Raw genomic sequence first — 21,723 nt, forward strand, 5'->3', positions numbered from 1 at the left:
AAAGGGAGGGAGAGAAGGAGGAATTTTGGAAAGAAGACTGGGTTGGGGCCAGGGGTTTAGATAGAAGAATAAGAATGAGAGGGGGGAGAGATGGGGTAAAAAAAGGGGTTAACGATTGGTCTTCCAATGTCTAAAAATAATTTTGCATAGAGTCTGTGATGCGGAGATAAGGGGTGGTGGTTCCTAGTGTACCAAAACGAATTAGGGACTATGGGCTAGATGTAAGTAATTTGGATTTACCGATTCATAAATACTGAATTTTACCGATTCGGTGTTTATGAATCGGTAAATCCAATGTAGGTAATAATTCGGTAAAAAATACCGAATCGGTATTTACTGTAACGGTATTTAAGGGTGGCAGGGTGTCACTTTGACACCCTGTTGCATCTCTGATTAGGGCTTGTGTGCCATGTGGCAGACATATATGCCTACATGGCACAGGTGTACATGCACAGATTTGCATATACACAGGTATTCGTTATTTACCACCAACTAATAGTTGGTGGTAAATAACGAATCCTTAAAGCCCTACCGATTCGGTAAAATTACCAATTCTGTATTTTGAGATGCCCTACATCTCAGTATCCTAATACCGGTCGGTAACGGCCGAAAATCGGTATTTTCGGCCGTTACCGACCGGTATTTGGATACCTACATATGTTCTTAATAGGCACAATGAATTATAACAGAACTGATGTGCAGGTGAGTGTGAGTTCATGTATGAAGTAAAATAAGGGCTGCAGGTACGGCATACATTAAGGTAGAAGTGATCTGAGGAAGGTGGTAGTCGCTCTAAGCCTAGTTATGATGGAATGTGGTGAGGAGAAGGCAAACTTACTGTAAGTCCGGGATGCGGACCACAAGTTAGGGGGTCTGCAAGAGCCGGTGTTCAGCGCGTGGCAGCACAATAACTCAGTACACGGAAGTACAAGGTTGCAGAAAGATATACAAGGATAGGTGAGGTCATGCACCAGTGGGACGCAAGGAACTGAGAGAGATCGTGATCCCAAGGTCCGGCTGGGTTAGGGCCTTAGGGGAGATCGCTGTCTCATTCATCCGTAAAGCCCAGAATTGGGTGGAGATGAAATCTGAAGGGAGGGTGAAGAAAGAACGGTGAGACGTGTGGGCGTCGACCCGTTGCCCGCGGGTCTGACCGGTGATGCTATAGGTGCCCTTACCTCAGAGACTGCTATGCAGATGATCCGGGGGGGCAAGTACGCAGAGAGCGTGTGCCGATGAGTGTGTTAATCCAGAAGTGGCTGGCTGTTACTGGTGCGCTTGCATGCACCGATTGAGTACTAGAACGGCAAGTGCCTAGGTGAAGGAAACCAATAGGCGCCATGACGGGTTTTCGTGCAGTGTGGTGGTGCAGGGGAAGATAGATTAACTGTAGTCGGGGCATAGATACAAATGCAACATGCCTTAATAAAGACGAAACAATCCAATTAAACAGCCATCAAACATTCCATATGTTGACAGGGGGAGACAATATTATGCAGGCAAATTGAAATAATTAGAGGATGCGCAACATGTCATAATACATTCGGAGAGAATAGTTAACGATCGGACACATGTTGATGGCATGAGGCAGTGTTAAACAGGCGATAACATTCAATGTTCAAGTAAATAGATGACATAGAATTCACAAAATAACCCAGCGGGTGTACCGAACGTAAGCCACCTGAAGGTCGTCAAATGACAACCACTCCATCCTTTCCACGTGCATCACCACCACACCTGGAGCATCAAATAACCAGACTTTAATCCTACACCATTGCCGTACCAACTGACAAGAAGCACCAGTAACGATCTGAAGAACCCATGACTACCTGCTCACCTGGCTTACATTGTGATAACAGGAGCACGTTCTGGCCAGGATCAGGGCCGTTTCTAGGTGTTTTGCCGCCCTAGGCGAGAATTGAAAAATGCCGCCCCCTCCCTTTAACTACCATCACTCTCTCCCCCTGTCATCAAGTCTACACAAAAAATATCCACCCCAACCGATCACTCCATTTCTCTCGCCCTCCAACCATGCCATGCCAGCTCTGGACCACAACTTTACCCACATTTTCAGACTGGACTACCCAATACGGTACCCAGTTAAGCAGAATATATCATAAGTATGGCTCCCAGATTTTAGTAATTGTTACATATAAATACTGTCAGAAAACAATATATTATCCTGTCGGTATTTATTTTTTAATTATGTAAAAATACAGAAAATAGATTTTCTTCACCCTAGCATCAGTCATGCGTGTCAGGTCAATAGCTATGCAAACTGACATTTAGAGAAGTTAAAAAAAAAAGAAAAAAGATTTCCTAATGAAGTTTAAATAACTGCAGCAATACAGCTGTCTATGCTGCTCCACAATGGGAATGATTACAGGTGACTGTATTGCACTCTAAATGCCTAAAACTCGCTGGTCATCCAACACAAGTAAACATTTGGCTGTTAAATTAATGTGGAAATATACCCATTGTAGCATCTTTGGATAGTGGGCGCATAGCTGGCACAGGTTTCCCTGAAGTTGGTCTTATTGTTAGACAGTGGGTATCCAGCAGGCACAGGTTCACAGGGAGTTACACTTGGTGGACAGCCAATGCCCCTTGGCACAAGCTTCCTGTGAGTATCCCTTGCTTCTAGAGAGTGGGTACCTGGTTAGCACTGATTCACAAAGTGTATTTCTTGTTGGGGCTAGTGCCCTGCGTGCCCTTGTAGGTGCAGGCAAGGAGGCCGGTCCGTGTGGCAAGACAGCGAGCAAGAGCTTTCCTATCTTCCAACTGCATGAGGAAGAACAGGAGCATTGCACCGTGGCAACTCATGCGTTGCATATGGGGGTCACCCATGGTCTTGCTCGCGTGAGGGGACTCTTAAAGCTTCTGCCACTGCTGGCCTTATCTGCGGCCTACTAATTGTTGCTGCTGGTGGTGATAGTGGGAGTGAGGAGTGCACTCTGTGCTCACTGGTGAAAGCACCTCCCTCCCCTCACCTAAATCACCTATTCGGTTTAGATTTGAGCTGAGGGGTTCTAGGAGGTGATAACGAGAGGGAACGAGTGCTGACAAGATTATGTATTCAGTACCTGAAGAAAATTGACAGCGCAGGCGCCCTGAGACAAAATGAAAGTTTTAAAAAGTACGTTTAAAAAGTGTGCTCCTATACAATTAGGTGCCCTGGGTTGGTGTCCAGCTCTTGCCCTGGCAGTACTGCTGCGGGTTACCTTCCTGCCTGTGTGTCACCGCACTTTGTGTCGATTGCTTCCCATGCCATGTTGTTGTTGTGTTAAAGTGAGAGCCATCGATTTGTCTGACAGGGCGAGGCTAGTGGCACTAGGGCAGCCTCTATAGTGAGACCCAAAGACATTGATTGAGACACGCGGTCAATATTAATTGCTATAATGAATCGTATTCAGCGACAGGTCAACAGCGCTCAGCAGAAATGAATAATGCTCTCTTTCTTCCTGTGTTATTTCATGCACACTAGTGAAAAACACCTACAGGCCGACCAAGCTCATTTGCATGCAACTCAAACAATGCGTCTTCCATCAGCGGCTTTTGTTATGCACATACCAAAGTGCTGTACCATTATGAGACGTGAACTCCAGGTGAAGCGGGTGCCGCCCCTGCCAGTGTACTGAACTGCATGTTAGCGTGGCAGTGGAGCACTCTCACGCGCCTGCTAGGAGAGGATTGTCTTCCTGCAATCTGCTGTGTGGCACGCGTGGCACTGAACGTGACGTGACGTGACATGACATGACGTTATGTCAAATTGTAAAAGGCGATACCCAATGTGCTTTTGAGGTCGAAGGCCGTTCAAGTCTTTCCAAACCTATGTTTTTTTGCCGCCCTCCCGCATTTGCCGCCCTAGGCAGTCGCCTAGTCCGGCCTAATGGTAGAAACGGCCCTGGCCAGGATACATCTACCCTTGAGGTTGCATGAGCGACTAGGTAGTGTCTCCTTAGAGGTCTTGCAGCTGCCCAGATGCAGGCTCACACGCAGCCCACAGGGAGTTCTGTGGCAACACAACCAAGGGGCCTCCCCCAAGCGTGATGGATGGCCTCGACTTTGCACCCCTGACGTATTCCAGGAGGTAAACTCGAAGTAAGTGGGAGCTCGCACAGCGATTTAATCAGATGTTGAGGGTTGTAAAGGGCTGTGGTGTGCGACTGGAGTATAGAACACTGTCTGGCCAGGCAGTGTAAAGGTCAATGGAGAAATTCGAAGGCTCCCCCGTCTGGGGAGAGAACACCCCTGTGCACAACCAGGAGGACCGTAGTCTTATTCCATATACAAAATTGATCAAAAGTCTAGATTAACCATCTCGGGGTTTTATTCAAAACAATATGAAATTTTCATGTGTTCCAATCCGGGAATAATAAAGAAATCGAAAACGTGTCTCTGCATTAGTCTAATTGCGACATTGTAATCCTCAAACATCCCGATGCATTTCGGGCAGGTGCCCTTTGTCAACGGATTACTCTACAAAGCAAATGGAAAATAACCAAAATCAGTCTGACATCCTGTGAACATTAGCAAAGATCGATACAAAGTTTAACGTTTAAAGGTAAAGTGCAGTCGAAGCGATGCGAGAAAAAAGAGTGCAAAGGAGGGTAATACTGTTTAACGACAAGGCGGTGCGTGCAAGTCCGCAGGTTCCCTAAAGGTATGTGTGTCTCATGAAAGGAATGGATTCCCAAGGTAAGTGAACGCGAGGTATATAGAAAAGTTAACCGACAGCGAGGAGGAAACCAAAAACGGTGCAAGTTCGAGTGAAAGGAACAGGCTCACCCACAAAGTGCAATCCAGTGAAGGTATAACAAGGTCTCCCGTGGAGTACTTACATGCTAGAGTTTACGATATAGCCCGCGGCATACCAGCGGAGAAGTTGTACAGGTGAAGTGTGATCTTACGGAGATTTAACCAATAAGTATGAACATGAAGGAAGGACTATGGTATAAAACCGAGTAGGGTGAAAAGAAGAGGTGAGGTTTTAGTGCCGCCATGTTGGAGTGTGAAATACCAAAGGTGATATAAACGAGGATATAAGAATGAAGGTGATTGAAAACCAGTCGTGTATGATCAGCAATGATAAATATTACAGGTAACATAAAAATTCAATGCGGTCGTTGAGCCCGTTGGGCACCATCGTGGACAGGAAACGGATCCAGAAATGTTCTCGTTTAAGCAAGGTATTCTTGTTGTTATGGGTGACTTGAACTTGTTCCAAAACTTGAAATTTGAGTTGAGCCACGGTGTGTCTGAACTCCATGAAGTGGGTGGCTACAGTAGATTTAAGGTTGTTCGTGCGGATGTTGCTTTTATGTTCTAAGATCCTGACTCGGATCTTTCTTTCGGTATGTCCGACATAACATTTGCCACAGGGACACTTCAAAAGGTAAATGACATTGCTAGAGTTGCATGTGGCGTTCACCTTGAGCTTGATCTGATGTCCTTTCATTGGGTGACAGATGACGTTGCCAGGAATACAGTTATTACAATTAGAGCAATTGTAACAGGGTTTGAGTCCTTTATACACATTCTGTACATCATGTTCACCAGGTTTACACAAGATCTCTTTTAAGTTCCTGCCTCTTGTGAATGCAAAGATGGGTGGTTGTTTGAATAGACCCTTGAAGTCAGGTTCTAACGATAAGATAGACCAGTGTTTACGAATGATAGCTTGAAAACGATTGGATGTTTTTGAGTATTGGATACTACAACCATACGGTCTGATTGTTCCTTAGTTTTTGGTTGCAATAAAGCAGTCCTGCAACTCTTGTCACTTCTTTCAATAGCTAAATCCAGTATAGGGGTCGGGTATCCTCGTGCTTTCAATCGTTCAAGAGTGCGTCTCATTTCCATTTTGCATTCCTCTTCTTTGGAAACAATGCGTTTGACCCGAAGAAGTTGGGCGTTGGGTAAGTTGTTCTTAAGACCAGTGCGGTGAAAACTTCTGTAATGAAGAGTGGAATTTCTGTCCGTTGGTTTACGGTATATAGTAGTGGACCAGTCTCCTGGACATCTGTGAATTTCCACATCTAGATAATGCACTTGTTTATCGCTGTGTTCCCATGTGAACTGAATTCTACAGACTTTTTGTTGAAAATTGAACCCATCATGAATGAACTGAAAAATTCTCAACTCATCATGTGTACGGTGGACGTTTGTTCACTTTACACCTCCATCCCACATGATGGAGGTATTGAAGCCATCGAAAATGTACTCACTTCATCCGATCTGGATGCAGACTTCAAAGTATTTCTCATGCAATTGACCATGTTCACTTTGTATCATAGTTACTTCACTGTGCAAGACAAATGGATATTACAGCTAAATGGTACAGCTATGGGAAATTTGGCAGCTCCTTGTTATGCCAACATTTACATGAAACATTTTGAGGAGTCCCACATTCTCTGCCAAGGCAGCTGGCAGGAACATGGTAGATTATATCTACGCTTCATTGACGACATTTTCCTCCTATGGGAAGGCACCACAGAGACTTTAAATTCCTTTCTAAACACTTGGAATAACTTCAACCAGAGAATTCAGTTCACATGGGAACACAGCGATAAACAAGTGCATTATCTAGATGTGGAAATTCACAGATGTCCAGGAGACTGGTCCACTACTATATACCGTAAACCAACGGACAGAAATTCCACTCTTCATTACAGAAGTTTTCACCGCACTGGTCTTAAGAACAACTTACCCTACGCCCAACTTCTTCGGGTCAAACGCATTGTTTCCAAAGAAGAGGAATGCAAAATGGAAATGAGACGCACTCTTGAACGATTGAAAGCACGAGGATACCCGACCCCTATACTGGATTTAGCTATTGAAAGAAGTGACAAGAGTTGCAGGACTGCTTTATTGCAACCAAAAACTAAGGAACAATCAGACCGTATGGTTGTAGTATCCAAATACTCAAAAACATCCAATCGTTTTCAAGCTATCATTCGTAAACACTGGTCTATCTTATCGTTAGAACCTGACTTCAAGGGTCTATTCAAACAACCACCCATCTTTGCATTCACAAGAGGCAGGAACTTAAAAGAGATCTTGTGTAAACCTGGTGAACATGATGTACAGAATGTGTATAAAGGACTCAAACCCTGTTACAATTGCTCTAATTGTAATAACTGTATTCCTGGCAACGTCATCTGTCACCCAATGAAAGGACATCAGATCAAGCTCAAGGTGAATGCCACATGCAACTCTAGCAATGTCATTTACCTTTTGAAGTGTCCCTGTGGCAAATGTTATGTCGGACATACCGAAAGAAAGATCCGAGTCAGGATCTTAGAACATAAAAGCAACATCCGCACGAACAACCTTAAATCTACTGTAGCCACCCACTTCATGGAGTTCAGACACACCGTGGCTCAACTCAAATTTCAAGTTTTGGAACAAGTTCAAGTCACCCATAACAACAAGAATACCTTGCTTAAACGAGAAAATTTCTGGATCCGTTTCCTGTCCACGATGGTGCCCAACGGGCTCAACGACCGCATTGAATTTTTATGTTACCTGTAATATTTATCATTGCTGATCATACACGACTGTTTTTCAATCACCTTCATTCTTATATCCTCGTTTATATCACCTTTGGTATTTCACACACCAACATGGCGGCACTAAAACCTCACCTCTTCTTTTCACCCTACTCGGTTTTATACCATAGTCCTTCCTTTATGTTCATACTTATTGGTTAAATCTCCGTAAGATCACACTTCACCTGTACAACTTCTCCGCTTGTATGCCGCGGGCTATATCGTAAACTCTAGCATGTAAGTACTCCACGGGAGACCTTTTTATACCTTCACTGGATTGCACTTTGTGGGTGAGCCTGTTCCTTTCACTCGAACTTGCACCGTTTTTGGTTTCCTCCTCGCTGTCGGTTAACTTTTCTATATACCTCGCGTTCACTTACCTTGGGAATCCATTCCTTTCATGAGACACACTTACTTTTAGGGAACCTGCGGACTTGCACGCACCGCCTTGTCGTTAAACAGTATTACCCTCCTTTGCACTCTTTTTTCTCGCATCGCTTCGACTGCACTTTACCTTTAAACGTTAAACTTTGTATCGATCTTTGCTAATGTTCACAGGATGTCAGACTGATTTTGGTTATTTTCCATTTGCTTTGTAGAGTAATCCCTTGACAAAGGGCACCTGCCCGAAATGCATCGGGATGTTTGAGGATTACAATGTCTCAATTAGACTAATGCAGAGACACGTTTTCGATTTCTTTATTATTCCCGGATTGGAACACATGAAAATTTCATATTGTTTTGAATAAAACCCCGAGATGGTTAATCTAGACTTTTGATCAATTTTGTATATGGAATAAGACTACGGTCCTCCTGGTTGTGCACAGGGGTGTTCTCTCCCCAGACGGGGGAGCCTTCAAATTTCTCCGTATTCCAGGAGGTAGCCAGGCAGTGTAACAGAGACTCCAACAGGTCACAGCACGCCAAGACTGTCTTAATTAGATCAAGCAACACTATCATCAAACGCTGGCAATGTACTCCACTGATCTTCTGTTGCACCAAGTTTGAACTGTAAAACACCAACTGCATCACAGCAAGAGCACGCTGGACTGATCAACATCACATAGCTGGACTGTCACTCAACTGACGTGATGTTGAGGGATCAGGACTTCATCAGCACCGTTTTTGTGTCCAGAGGTAGCTGGTTAAATTATGAGCGCACGCTGAAATGCCTGGGTGCTTCCAGCTGCACCTTTCCATTTGAGACTGTGAGACTTAAGTGTTGTTTTGGTTGTTTTTCATTCCTTCCCACAGGTTAGAGTGGTTTTTGAAAACATTTGGAAGGAATGTTGTGTGCTGTTCGACACAGTTTAGTGTTTTAACCAGCCAACATCACGAGGAGTCGCCCTTACATCCACCCCACAATCATCCAACACTGGCTTCACTGATCAAGTGACTCTGCCAATTTAAGAGCCCGAGTGCACTTGCTCATGGCCAGTTCTAAGTACTATACCTAAGTGTCTGTGTAACTTATTTACAAAGTATGTGGGCCTAAAGCCCTCAACGTTACATCCTGCAGTTATAGATGTAATTAGTCCTGTAAGCCAGTTACTGCCCTTGTTAGATTTCGTGTATCGACTTTTGAGAGCATCGGTTAGACCTGTCTATCATTAAGATTTTCAAAATATCTGCTATCGTTTGAAAGACTCTAATACCAAAACTTTTTATCTGCTTAGCTGCTCTTTTGAGTTTTTATGATCTGGTGCCATAAGCAAGGGCATTGTTCCCATGCATATCTTCAGCTTGCCTTTTCCCAAGTTCCCACTGCTGATATCCACTTTAACTCTCCTTATGCCTATATTTTTTTGGTGGTCTCCAAATTTATAACTTTTCTTTCTAGTCCTGATCCATTTCTCTCTGCACATATTCAATTTAATGCATTTGTTACTGCTGCCAGAGTGTAAAAGTGAGGGCCTCTTGCACAAAGATTGTGTTAGACCTGGCACCATTGGCGTGGGTCTCGCATCCATTTTTTCCGCTTTTATCTCCTCTGTGTTTGCTGGTGTTAGATGCTCTGGGCGCTGTGCCACTGCCATTCAGTGCCACAGCGCGAATGCTCCCTATTTGTAAATTGACTGTATGAATTGGTATCATCCTAATTGACCCAAGGAACATGATAGGAAAGTCGAATTTAGTATACCTTAGCTCCAAATATGAACGTGCATCTTTTAGTGACGATTATTTTTATCCTTTTTGTATCAACGAGAGAGGTAGGGCTCGAGTCAACACTCCTGTGCCCCCTAAGGTTTATCGAAAACAACAAAGGAGTGCTTATGTGTAACGAAAAAACACCATATACCAAAGAAAATATAAGAAATAATAGCAGTGACAGTTTATTCAGGTAGTTCTGTATTTTGCACACACATTTGAGTTTAATCACTAGTACACTCACCACCAAACCCGCTCCGCTGTAACTCAGGCGTTGTAGCACGCTGGGTCGGCATTCGGTCACCCCAGCGGGGACCCAATGATGAAGCATGTCACCAACTAGTGGTGAGTGAGGGTCCTTCTAAACAAAAGGCTGCTTGCCTAGCCTTGTTGGATATAGTCATCCCTGTCCACAGGGTGGACGCCTCCTGACGATTAGGAGCAGACATGCTAAAACACAGAACTACCTGACCAACGTTGGGGTCCAGGAATAAACTGTCACTGCTATTATTTCTTATTTTTTCTTTGCTATATGGTGTTTTTTAGTTACACATAAGCACTCCTTTGTTGTTTTCGATAAACGATTATTTTTATCCCCCATGTTTAAAACTACCACTTTTGTGAAGTAGGTATTTTCTTGCCTAAGCCTTCCCGTGTGCTCTGCTGTTATGTGTATTGGCTGTCTGGTTTTGGAGGTTCAGGGCAGGTTGAGACCGACCTGGATTAGATGGAGAGATCTGAAGTTGGAGTATGGAGAGGGCTGACCCTTTGATCTGAGCAGGGCAGTGCCTGGCAAGGTGAACGATGGCTCCACCTCCCATTGTGCGTCTGAGGGCTGACCCCCTCTCCCTGAAAGGCAGGATAAGCATCGTAAATAAGGTGCTCCAGGACGACACCAAACTAGTTCTGGCTGGGTTTGGTGATTTGTGACTTTTCTGAGAACAAAGACTTTTGGTGTATAAAGATCTGTGCTGAAACCCCAGCACGGGGTGTTACTTCTGGATGTCAAGACGAACCTCTGTCCAAGTAATTAGAGGGAAAGGACTCTGAAACGTTCATCCATCTTGCTGAAGCCACTACCCATGGGCCTGATCTGAGCTTGCCTCCTGCTGAAGTCTCAGGGACATTAGACTTCACCTATCAGCCGCCAGGATTCCTATCTGAGGGGGATCCTCTGTTGAGAATTTCAGAGCCTCTGGTCCTACTGTGGGGAACTAGGACTGAGAATCATCGCTATCGCTAGTGTGGGCCGCTGCAGTTGAGCTGTGACGCTGAGTGCCCTCATTTGCTGTGCTACGAGAATCATCGCTATCGCTATTGTTGGCCGCAGCAGTTGAGCTGTGCCGCTGAGTGCCTGCATTCGCTGTGCTACGAGAATCATTGCTATCACTATTGTGGGCTGCTGCAGCTGAGGAGCTGTGCCGCTGAGTGCCCGCATTTGCCGTCCTACGAGAATCATTGCAATCTCTATTGTGGGCAGCTGCAGCTGAGGAGCTGTGCCGCTGAGTGCCCGCATTTGCCGTCCTACAAGAATCATTGCAATTGCTATTGTGGGCCGCTGCAGCTGAGGAGCTGTTCCACTGGGTGCCCGCATTTGCCATCCTACGAGAATCCTCGCAATCGCTGTTGTGGGCCTACACAGCTGAGGAGCTATGCCGCTGAGTGCCTGCCCTTGTCACCACTTCGAGGATCTTGTTATCACCTGTGTGTGCCGCTGGGTGCCGGCTTTAAGTGCCGTCCCAGGATTATCGCGAGTGCACGCCGCGGACCGCTACAGGTGGGAGCTGTGGCCGTTGCGAGTCCGCCTGTCATCACCGCTGCTTCCTTGTGAGGCTGCGTGCCGTTACCCTTTAAATCTCCGGTACATTGTCCATCACCGAGTCGCGTGGACCCCGGCCTCGAACTAAGTTCGTTCCACACGCTTTTGATTCCTCTATTGCTTTTGAAGTGAATTTGTGATTATGTGCACTGTGGTTTCTTGATCGCTTTTGAGCCTTATGTTAAGCCCATATAAAGATACTTATTTTTCTATAGCTAATTGTGTGGTGTCCCTTCGTAGTGTCTTCACTGCGTTATTGTGTATGGTCATAAATGCTTCACACACTGCCTCTGAGATAGGCCTGTCTGCTCGTGCTACGTTACCACAGGGTTGAGCAGGGGTTATCAAAGGGTGTAGCCCCCTTACTCTGACTTGGGAAGAAGGATCCCTATTTGTACCTCGGCGCCAGCCGCTGGCAACTGGACATCCCCATTTCTAACCGATCCTAAATAAGAAATCTTAAATTGCAACTAATAACGATTCACCATTTGTGATTTCTCATTTGGAATGTACTAAAATGGATTTGGTAAAAGTGGTTGCAATTTGTGCACAGACATACTGAATCCACTGGCATTTTGCGTACTGGCCTATGTACAAATTTGTCGATTCACAGAATCATAGAGGGTTGCAATTCTACCTGCTTCAGTAGGTTGCAAATCGCAACCCATTACAATTGGCCACTGTCACAGGCATGGTGAACTGCTGGGGTCAACAGACTACCATATCTGGGATTGCTTTTTAGTTAACCTATTTTTTTTTTAATTCAGCTAGTTTTCCTCAAAGGAAACTGATGTGTTTAATAGAATAAATAAGAAACCTTTCACAAAACGTTAAGACTATGCAGTGGTTCATTCCATAGACCACTGCCTACAGCTAAGTTTTTCCCCCAACATTAAAAAAAAAGAGAAAGGGTCCCTTGGGAAAACCTTCCTGTTTGCACATGGCTTACCATCTTTTAAAATGGTGGTAAAATTAATGTTTTGCAACCAAATTACGGCCATAAAATATTAATACATATCGCAATTAATCAGCATTTGAAAGGGATACCCTTAAACCTCCTTTTTCAATTAGGGATCCCTAATAGTTTCTTAAACCTTGTTCTGTACATTGTATTAACACTCGTCTTGGTGAATTGTGAGCTGAAAGAAATAACATGTAGTTGATTCTTATATTCATGTACTTGTTCAGTATCTCTTCTTGAATGGATGGCAGATTATTCGTGTAATATGACCACTGAATGCATTTGTTTGATACTGTTACATCGCAGTTGCTCATGTCACTATCTCTTCCCCCATCCCAGCCACTGTGCAAAACAGGCCTCCTTGACCGACCCCTTGAATGAGCATTGTGTTAATCTCTAAAGAGAAAATCGTTTTTTCTTTTAAAGAGAAAATAGTTTTTTCTTTAAAGAGAAAATAGTTTTTTCTTTAAAAAAAAAAAAAAAGCAATTTCTTTCATTGTAATGCTGAAGTACCGTTCGGGCATTTCCTAAGATAATTTTGGCATTACATTATGATGAAGGTTTAAATGCAGCAGGCACCCAAAAGTAGCTACCTTCCTACGGTATCTCTCTCTCTATCCATGCTATCATAACTGCAGTAGTGACATTTCAACAATAGAAAAGGGGACTTGTTCACCGTCAATCAATTGGTCATCCTCTGGGAATGGAGGATGCTGCCGCACCACTGGCGGCTGGACCCAGCACAGCTAGTGTGGCGGGCGGGGTGTGGCGGGCGGCGGAAGTCCGCCCGCCATCTTAATGGGCCCCTTAGTATTTTAAAAATAAAATATAAGATGTTGCTATTGGTTGTTTACTCGTGAAAAAATTATATTGATCATCTTTAATGAGGCAAAATTCGATTGGATAGCAATTTAACTTCAGATTCTTTTAAACCACGTTTCTCCTTTCATCTAACTGTTTTTTTCAAATACGCTATCAATGTTTATCTTGATGTAGAATGAATTGCGACTTTTTAATATACATTGTCTCTGAATTGAAAGCCATGAATGCCAAATTCATTGGTACTTGTTTGTAATTATTTTTGTCTTCTTTTCTTCCATATCAGACCAGTGGTCTAAATCTTAGTAAGTTGCTGTCACTTTTCTAGTAAAGCTTGACAAATCAATTTTAAATTTCTATGTTAAATTCAGCCAACACGAGGCCACTCAAAAATTGAGATCTCTCCTGATGCTCGTGTTCCTTTAGTAAATTATTTCCCTTGAGCTGATTGTCATCCCTGTTTGTATTTACTGTCATTTTGATCATTTAATGGCGCCCTCGTCCTTTCCCTCTTCGGCTTCTAGTCTTTTATTTTTCCGCTTCCTTTCATACATTATAAGTCCCATTTTTATCTGCAAAATCCTTTTTGTTTGAGGTCCTGCTAGCCATGGATGTTTGACTTTCTAGCAATACTTTTGCTTCTCCTCTGGTCTTAAACAGTTCAAGTGTGGTAAACTCACAAGCACTAATCTTATATTAAAATTAAAAAGGCTGCCGGAAACATGTTTTTGTCTTTGTCAATAGTGCTGAGTAGTTTGAATAAACCCTCTGTTTCTTGCCAAGTCCTGGAAATGCAGCAGGTCCAGTCCAAGCCAGTATTCTGGTTCTAGATTCGTTCCAGAGCTAATATGCAGGCACATTGAATTATTCCATGTCGCTAGTGAGATGGAACAGGTTCCTGTGTATGTGGTTTGTGATGCTACCCCATTCCAAATATGCAGTCAAAGGACAGTTTAAGCCATAGTCGTCTATGACCCACCATTGACCATGGCTTACCAGTGAACATAAATACAGAGGTTGTACAAGATTGGACACAAGGTATGGATTTCGTCTAAATAATACTGGGGGCACACAGATGTAGCCCACAAATTAATTTTAGGTCTTTTTTTGACAGCACAATTGTCTAAGTTATTGTTGCCAAATCTTCAAAAATACACATTATGCGTTGGCTCCACCCTGAGGAGTATTTTTTGTCTTGCATCATGCTGTTGGCTCTTCGGCATTTCATTCCAGTCGTGTCAAGACGCCTCAGGTTAATCGAGCGCTTAATAAGTTGCAATAACATAACTTTCAAGGAAGTGCCTCCATTGGCATGCATGAGGGACCTTGCTTACTGCCGAAAAATACTCTCATTCCTTGCACTCTTTATCACATTCAATTATTATCTCTGATGTTTATTCAATATAGGAAGCAATGCTTTTTTCTACTTTTTACCCTACTATTGACAGGACCAATAGGTTTTGCTTAAGTGTGCTGAAGAGAATTTGTGCATGTAAAGACTGTTCTTGCATACCTGTATTTAGAATTCTTTCGCATATCAAAGCCAAACGTACTCACTTTGCCAATGCTTGCTTAATCATTTTTGTCTCCAAGGAGGCAAATGAGAGGTCTAAATGTGTTTGTTTTCTCTTCCATGTCCATATAGATGAACCAATCAATGGGTTAAACATGTTTTTTTCCATTTTTGTATGATTCTGGTTAAATGCTAATCTAAGGAAAAGATTTCCAGTCCTGGTCGAACTCTGCAGGGCACTTTATTCACCAAGGAGATTTTTATTGCTTTTTGCTGCAGTCTTTTGAAAAGTGTTGCATCTTATAGCTAATTGGTGGTGGAAGCTTCATCAGTAGTTGATGCTCCCTTTGATTCTTAAAGTATCTGTCTGTTTTGTATCTTTTTTTGAATTGCTTTAATGGTGTGATTGCACACACTTTACGGTTTCAAGAAGGAAATGTTGAGTAACTCTGAAGTGTTTGCGTTATTATGTTATGAAAGTCTTACTGTAGCCTGTATACTAATACTTATTTTTAAGCTTGGAGTTCTGAATCTAATCAGGTCTTACTTCCTTGTTTTGCTTGCAGACTTTTAATGCGAGTCACCTGTTCTGACTTGTTTGGCTTGAGTTTCTAAATCCCTCCTTTGATCGCCCTTACAGATTCCCTCCCTTGACCATAAACTGACACAGCATTCAATCGTGAAAAATGAATCTCGAAAGAGTGCCTAACGAGGAGAAGCTGAACTTGTGCCGGAAGTACTATTTGGGTAAGTCCTTGAGAGCTTTGGGACAGGGGCCGTGTTCAGCATAGGTGAGATGGTACGCCCAACAGTGGTGGAGGGCTCTACGCCATTCCCCAATGGCATCACAAGTAGCGTGCAGCTTGATAGACAGGAGACTTTACTACATCAATGTTAATGAGAGATTGTGGCAGCACGGTCTACGCATAGGCTTTATAGGATAAAGAACAGGAATAAAGAGCTATACTGGAGCTTATGAAGGAGAGCCAGGATTGAAGTGGAGTAGGGACCCGAGGTCTAGGAATGATGATGGTGGAGAGGAGAAAGACGCACAAACCAGCAACCACACATTTGAATGTTGTCTTCGGAGCAAGCCAAGAGAATGAGGTATGGCTCATTTAGAAGCCCAGTACCTCCAAAGCGTGAAACTCCTATCCTCCTGCAGCGCAGCAGAGAGATGGGATGACCAATCTTCCAGCCAGCTACCTTCTAACAGAGTGGGGGGGGGGCGTACAGTTAAGTATTCAGTGCACAGACTACAAAGGCTACTACCTTTATGAGCAGAAAACCCTTAATACCTCTGTAGGGTACTGGGGATTGTTATGTTATGCAGATTTGTAGAGCGCTCTTTCTACCCAGGAGAGTATCCTGGCTTGGAGCAAGTGAGTCTAGCCAGACCTAGACCCTAGTGGACAACTTGAAAGCATGCTTCTGTAGTGTGTGGGGATGGGGCCTTAGGGACGTCACTGCTCTGATCTTTCTTTTTGCCCTCTTTCTCATTCACAGGAGGCTTTGCACTGCTGCCTTTTCTCTGGCTGGTGAACGTGTTCTGGTTTTTCCGGGATGCGTTCCTGAAACCTGCATTTACGGAGCAGCCGCAGATAAAGGGCTGTAAGTATGGGAACCCACCAACTAGGTTTTTGACTAGGGTAGGTGACTGAGGGGCAGAGTTCTGTGCTAAAACATGTAACCCATTGGTCCGTTTTATCCCTCCATGGTGTTTAGCACATTCCCTTCTCTAGTAATCACCAGCTGCAATGCTGCAATACTGCCTCCTTGTGAAATCCGTGAAGTCTGCAAGAGACCAAAGGGTGCAGCAGGAATTCACTGTGCTTCGGAGTGAGTGTGCCATCTTAGGCTGTGCAGTGCTGCACTGCAGCAATAGTAAAGTCATCTACTGCCTCTGCTGTGGTGGATACTGCTGACACTACTGTAGGGGTACCTGGATGCACTACTGGAATGGTCACTGCTCATACTTGTGGTGGTGATTGGTACACCACAGACACTACTTTCTCCATCTTCCTCTTGGATTGTTCTCCTACTGCTTCAAGTGCAGCAGTTCGGTTAGTTACTTAGTCTTTTCCATTTAGGGTGAGCAGTCGTGTTGCATTCTGTGAACTGTCCAGCATCTGACACTTAATGCCATGGAAAAATCATGTCCAGATTCTCAGTAGAGGGTCACATGTGTGCATTGTAATTAAAACTAGTTTCCCCTGGCCCCCTCATTAGACCTTGGACAGGAGTTCAATTCTTCAGAGGTTCCTTCTAAGCTGCTTCTTCCCATTTAAGAAGCATAGCAGGTTATAACGAGGGGCGAGTTGGCATTGGTGTGGCCCCATCCACCAAGGTTCATGCTAACTAGACTGGCTCCTCGGCTTATCCCTGCACAAAGTGTTTTCACCTGACTAGTTTCAGTTATCTGGGGCTAGCTTAATTTTATATCTGAAGTCAGGAAAAAAGTCCATGATTTTTTTCACTCCGATTTCCAGTCGACAATTCAAATGATTCCAAGCATGAGTCATTAGACGCCTCTCTCCCAGCTTCCACTCCCCACTCTTCGAAATAGGCTTGTCTTGTTTTTATAAAGGCTTGATTACAAGTCCCGGAATGCAAAGAAAAACGGATTGAATGAGCCGCTTGTGTTGCATTGTGCACATTGAAATCTCCTTTCCCTTTATTTGCTTCATCAAAACTTGTAGAAAGTAACCCCTTTGAAGTCAATCAATCAGGGTCATGTATAGCACGGCTACTCGCCCGTGAGGGTCTCATGGCACGGGGAAAGGGGGGCTGCTGGTTGCACTAGGCGGAGGATCATTCGAAGAGCCAGGTCTTGAGATCCTTCTTGAATTGGGTCAGCAACGCAGATTGCTTGAGGTGGAGCGGCAGGGTGTCCCAGGTCTTGGTGGCAAGGTAGGAAAACGACCTTCCTCCAGTTTTGGTCTTGTGGATCCTGGGAATGGAGACAAGAGCGAGTTGAGAGGATCGCAGTTGTCTGGTGGGTACGTGGAATGCGAGGTGGTGGTTCAGGTATTCTGGTCCTTCGTCCTGTAGAGCTTTGTAGGTGTGAGTGTGGAGCTTGAAGGTGTTTCTTTTGTTGGCTAGGAGCCAGTGGAGTTGTCGGAGGTGTTGCGTAATGTGGCAGGGGATGTCTAGGACCAGTCTGGCAGCGGCATTTTTAACCGTAGTTTCTTGAGCTGTTTCTGGGTGACTCCGGCATAGAGTGAGTTGCTGTAGTCTAATCTGCTGGTGATTAGTGCGTGGGAGAAAGTCTTCCTGGATCCTGTGGGGATCCATATGAATGTCTTTCAAAGCAGGCGGAGCATGTGAAAGCAGGCGGAGGAGACTGCGTTGATTTGGTGGATTATAGTGAGCGGAGCGATGAGCCGAGTATGATGCCGAGGTTACTTGCGTGGTCCGTTGGGGGTGGGCGGTGATCCCAGAGCAGCGGGCCACCAGGAGTCATCCCAAGCTGCAGGGGTGGGTCCCAGGAAGAGTACTTTATCTTGTCCTAGTTGAGCTTGGGGGAGCTGTCTTTTATCTAGGTGGCAATGGCTTACATTCCACTGTGGAAGTTGGTTCTGTTGGTTGCGTATTCATTGGTGAGGGAGAGGATCAGTTGGGTGTCCTTGGCGAAGGAGACGATATTGAGTCTGTGGCTTCTGACGATGGCTGCGAGGGGTGCCAAGTAGACATTGAAGATGGTGAGACTCAGGGAGCAATCCTGCGCAGCTTATTCTCTTTCTTCTATATAGTCTTTTTGAATAGGTTTATGGGATGTGTAGTCCTTTGTGGGTGGGTGCTGCACCGGAGTCCTTCAGGGGCAATGGTTTGTGCCAACATGTAGTCCAGAATCTATGTCTGTAATGGTCCCTGTTTTAGGTTCTGAAAATGTAGTCATCTTGGTTCCATCCAGCTATCATTAGTTCAGCAGGTTGTGGCCCTGTAAGCCAGGGGTATAAGAGGGTCTACTTGCCCCCAGGGGTGGTTGTCATTTACTACTTATCATGTGGGTGTGGGGCATTTGCTTGCATGCAAGATAACTAATGGCACGCTTTAGGGCACTCCACCCCACCTGTCCTCCCCACCACCCCATCTCCAAACCTGGAGCTATAGAAGCTGCTCTGCTGCAGATCTCACATTTGTGACCTGCAAGTTCCTGCCCCTCCTCTGGGGCTGAAAACACTGCGATCTCTCCAGGCTGTTGTAGACATAAGATACATGCGGCACTGCCTGAAGACAATCGGACCCCACAATCCACTTTTATTTTATGGAGGATTGAATAGGGATTGTAATGTTAGCCTTTAATTACCCTTACCCATATTTTATTTCACACGCATTTTTGAGGACCAAGCCTTCTTGATACACCTAATGCAGCAGGCTGTGAGATTGAACTATACAAAATAATGGAGAATTGAGGTGCCTTTGTTTCTGTTTATTGTACAAATGTTCATGGTACATATATCTTACATAGTGCGACATGCCACTGCGCCAGAGCATTAAGGACAATGCAGAAGCAATCCGGGGCAGGAGAGGCACAAAAGGAGGTGGATAGGGAGAGTAATAGTGGGTTGGAAGGAAGGGGAAGAAGAAATAATCGAGCTGGGTGAAAAGTAGTACATTGGGTGCAGAAAAGGTACCACTGTGTGCCACTTACGTTATTAGCACACACAGCGCTCACTCCAGATGTTTGCTCACATAGTTTCCTCTGTGTCATATGTAGAGGCGTTGTACAGATAAAACACAATAATACAGTGTGCAAGAGCTGTGGCTAAAAGCTTTGACGCATTTTTTCGTCTCGACTACCACAAAAGTAAGGATTGATCACGGTGTCAGGTATGTTTGTGGGCAAACAGCATTTGAACCAGAAGAGTTGTGTGCTAGTGAAGCAAAGAGCCTGGAAGCATAGGAGAAAACGAAGATCCCGAGTTCCAGGCAGCCCTGAAATGGTGGTTCTTTGGATGGTTCCTGAGGCCAGAAGAGGCAGGAGGAGGATTCATTCCACTGGTTCATGATGTAAGACTGGCTTTTGTAGATTTTGCAGGAGGCATGTTCTTCCACTAGTGCTCTGTCTTTTTTGATTTGTTATTTATTTTTGCGTGATCGTTCTCTATCAGAGTGCTTGCATTGTTTCTTTCCACTTGGAAGATACCATTTAGGCTTCTTATTGTATGCTCTGTTGACATCGCCTTTGTTGTCGAAGTTTTCATTTTTTGGTGCTCTGTTGATTTTGTCTGCTTTGTTGTGTGGACTGATTTTACACTATGTTTTAGCAGGATTTTTTTCCCAGGTTCTTTTGTGAGATTTAATAATCCGACTAGCAGTTTGACGTCTCAAACTATCCGTGGAGTCATAGCGCTAGACAAGATTTTTTAGTTTGAGTATTGTAATCACATTTTTATGAGCAGAGAAACAATGCAATTTCAAAATAAAAAAAATGAAAAGAAGTGTGTTTTAAATATACTAAAATAGAGTCTCAAGAAATGTATTATTTCAAATATGCAAGCAACAAATGTATGTTTGGCACCTGCGTTGAGTGGCTGGTCTTCTTTCCCCATGTTCATTGGCTTGGTCTTTAGCAGTGAGTCTTTACTCTGTGTTCCTAATGTGCATCCAAATGTCAAGCCAGGTATGTTTATAGTATTTGTTTGTACGACGACCTCAGAAGCCACTTATCTGGGGGAGTTAGCGGACGTGTATGCAGGAAAAGAAGGCGCTTTTAAAGTGGTGGGCGCTATCGCGTACAACCCTGGTGACACCTTGTAGACCGTAAAACAGTTATATATATATATATATTTTTTTTTTGTGTTTGCTTTCCCAGATGTGCAGCGCTCCGCCATAGGCCTCTTCTTCTGGGTGGTGATTTTGACTTCCTGGATCACCGTTTACCAGCTGCACCGCGCTGACTGGGGGGCGACTGGAGATTACCTGTCTTTCACCATACCATTGGGCATTCCTTGATGTCTGGTTAGAATATGGCACCCCAGCTCCTTCCACTGATGAGGCCAAACTCAGCAGCCGCTCTTCTCCTTGGACCTGCGTGAGTGCAGTCTCCATGGAACATGGACTAGCACAGTCAGGAAGCACTCTTGTGTTGTACCCTTTTTCTGGCTCATTTAGAGGCCAGGCCTCCGAAATCGGCACTAGAGACTACATCTTTGAGACTGCTACAACGACTCCATGTTCCTGTGAACTTTGCAGCAAGGACCCCAGAACAACTTGAGTGATTTTTCTTTCACATGTGTGACAAACCTCCCCATTTTCCTTTTTTACTGAAACCACTGGTGGCGATTGAAATAAAGTTGAAAAGAAACCAGCCCATATGCATCCTTTCTGTACTGGTTCCCTTGCTGTGTTGTATTTGCATTTGTATAGCACCTCACAGCCTTGGCCAGGCGCCAACGGCCATTTTGGTTGACAGGTTGCATGCCACTTTGTTGGTTGTGTTTACACGGAACAGTGTATTCTTAATAGTATGACCTGTGTAAGAAGTGTTTGTGATATGACCATAAAGGTTCTCTTATTGAAGTGCTTGTACATGCTCTTAAGCATGTGTGGAGAGTAGTGAGCGATATTTTGTTACGTTTATACATGCCACCTACAGATTGTAAAATACTGGTTAAGGCTATGTGTTGCATCCTACCAAAGGAACCAAGGAAAAGCCTAAAGTGTTGCATATTTCTTGGAGTATAAGTGACCAAAAGAGCAAAGGTGAGGTTGCAGCCAAACAGAGAATGTGTTCATTGCTGTTTGAGCCGCACGTGTGCTCCTTAGGGGACATTAGATATAACATTGGAGCCTAAAGATGTCCGTGTCACCCAACAGGCCTGTTTGTACCCGCGTAAGGCTTTGAACAGGAAATATATATCTTTGGGCGAGGACTTGTAACTGCAACGAATGCGTAGTACAACTGATG

General features: G+C 44.3%; 1 protein-coding gene across 2 annotated transcripts in view; it reads left to right on the plus strand.

The window, feature by feature from the left end:
- Positions 1 to 21,123, plus strand: part of PSENEN (presenilin enhancer, gamma-secretase subunit) — an 83,500-nt gene extending 62,377 nt beyond the window's left edge. For both annotated transcript variants that reach the window (XM_086929983.1, XM_086929984.1), the window contains exons 2-4: positions 15,451 to 15,557; positions 16,317 to 16,421; positions 20,629 to 21,123. In XM_086929983.1, the coding sequence (XP_086786109.1) occupies positions 15,497 to 15,557; positions 16,317 to 16,421; positions 20,629 to 20,768 (306 nt within the window). In that variant the 5' untranslated portion in view covers positions 15,451 to 15,496 and the 3' untranslated portion in view covers positions 20,769 to 21,123. The remainder of the gene's footprint in view (positions 1 to 15,450; positions 15,558 to 16,316; positions 16,422 to 20,628) is intronic.
- Positions 21,124 to 21,723: the final 600 nt, after the last annotated feature.

This window comes from Lissotriton vulgaris, chromosome 7, assembly GCF_964263255.1.
Source record: "Lissotriton vulgaris chromosome 7, aLisVul1.2, whole genome shotgun sequence".
NCBI lineage: Eukaryota > Metazoa > Chordata > Amphibia > Caudata > Salamandridae > Lissotriton > Lissotriton vulgaris.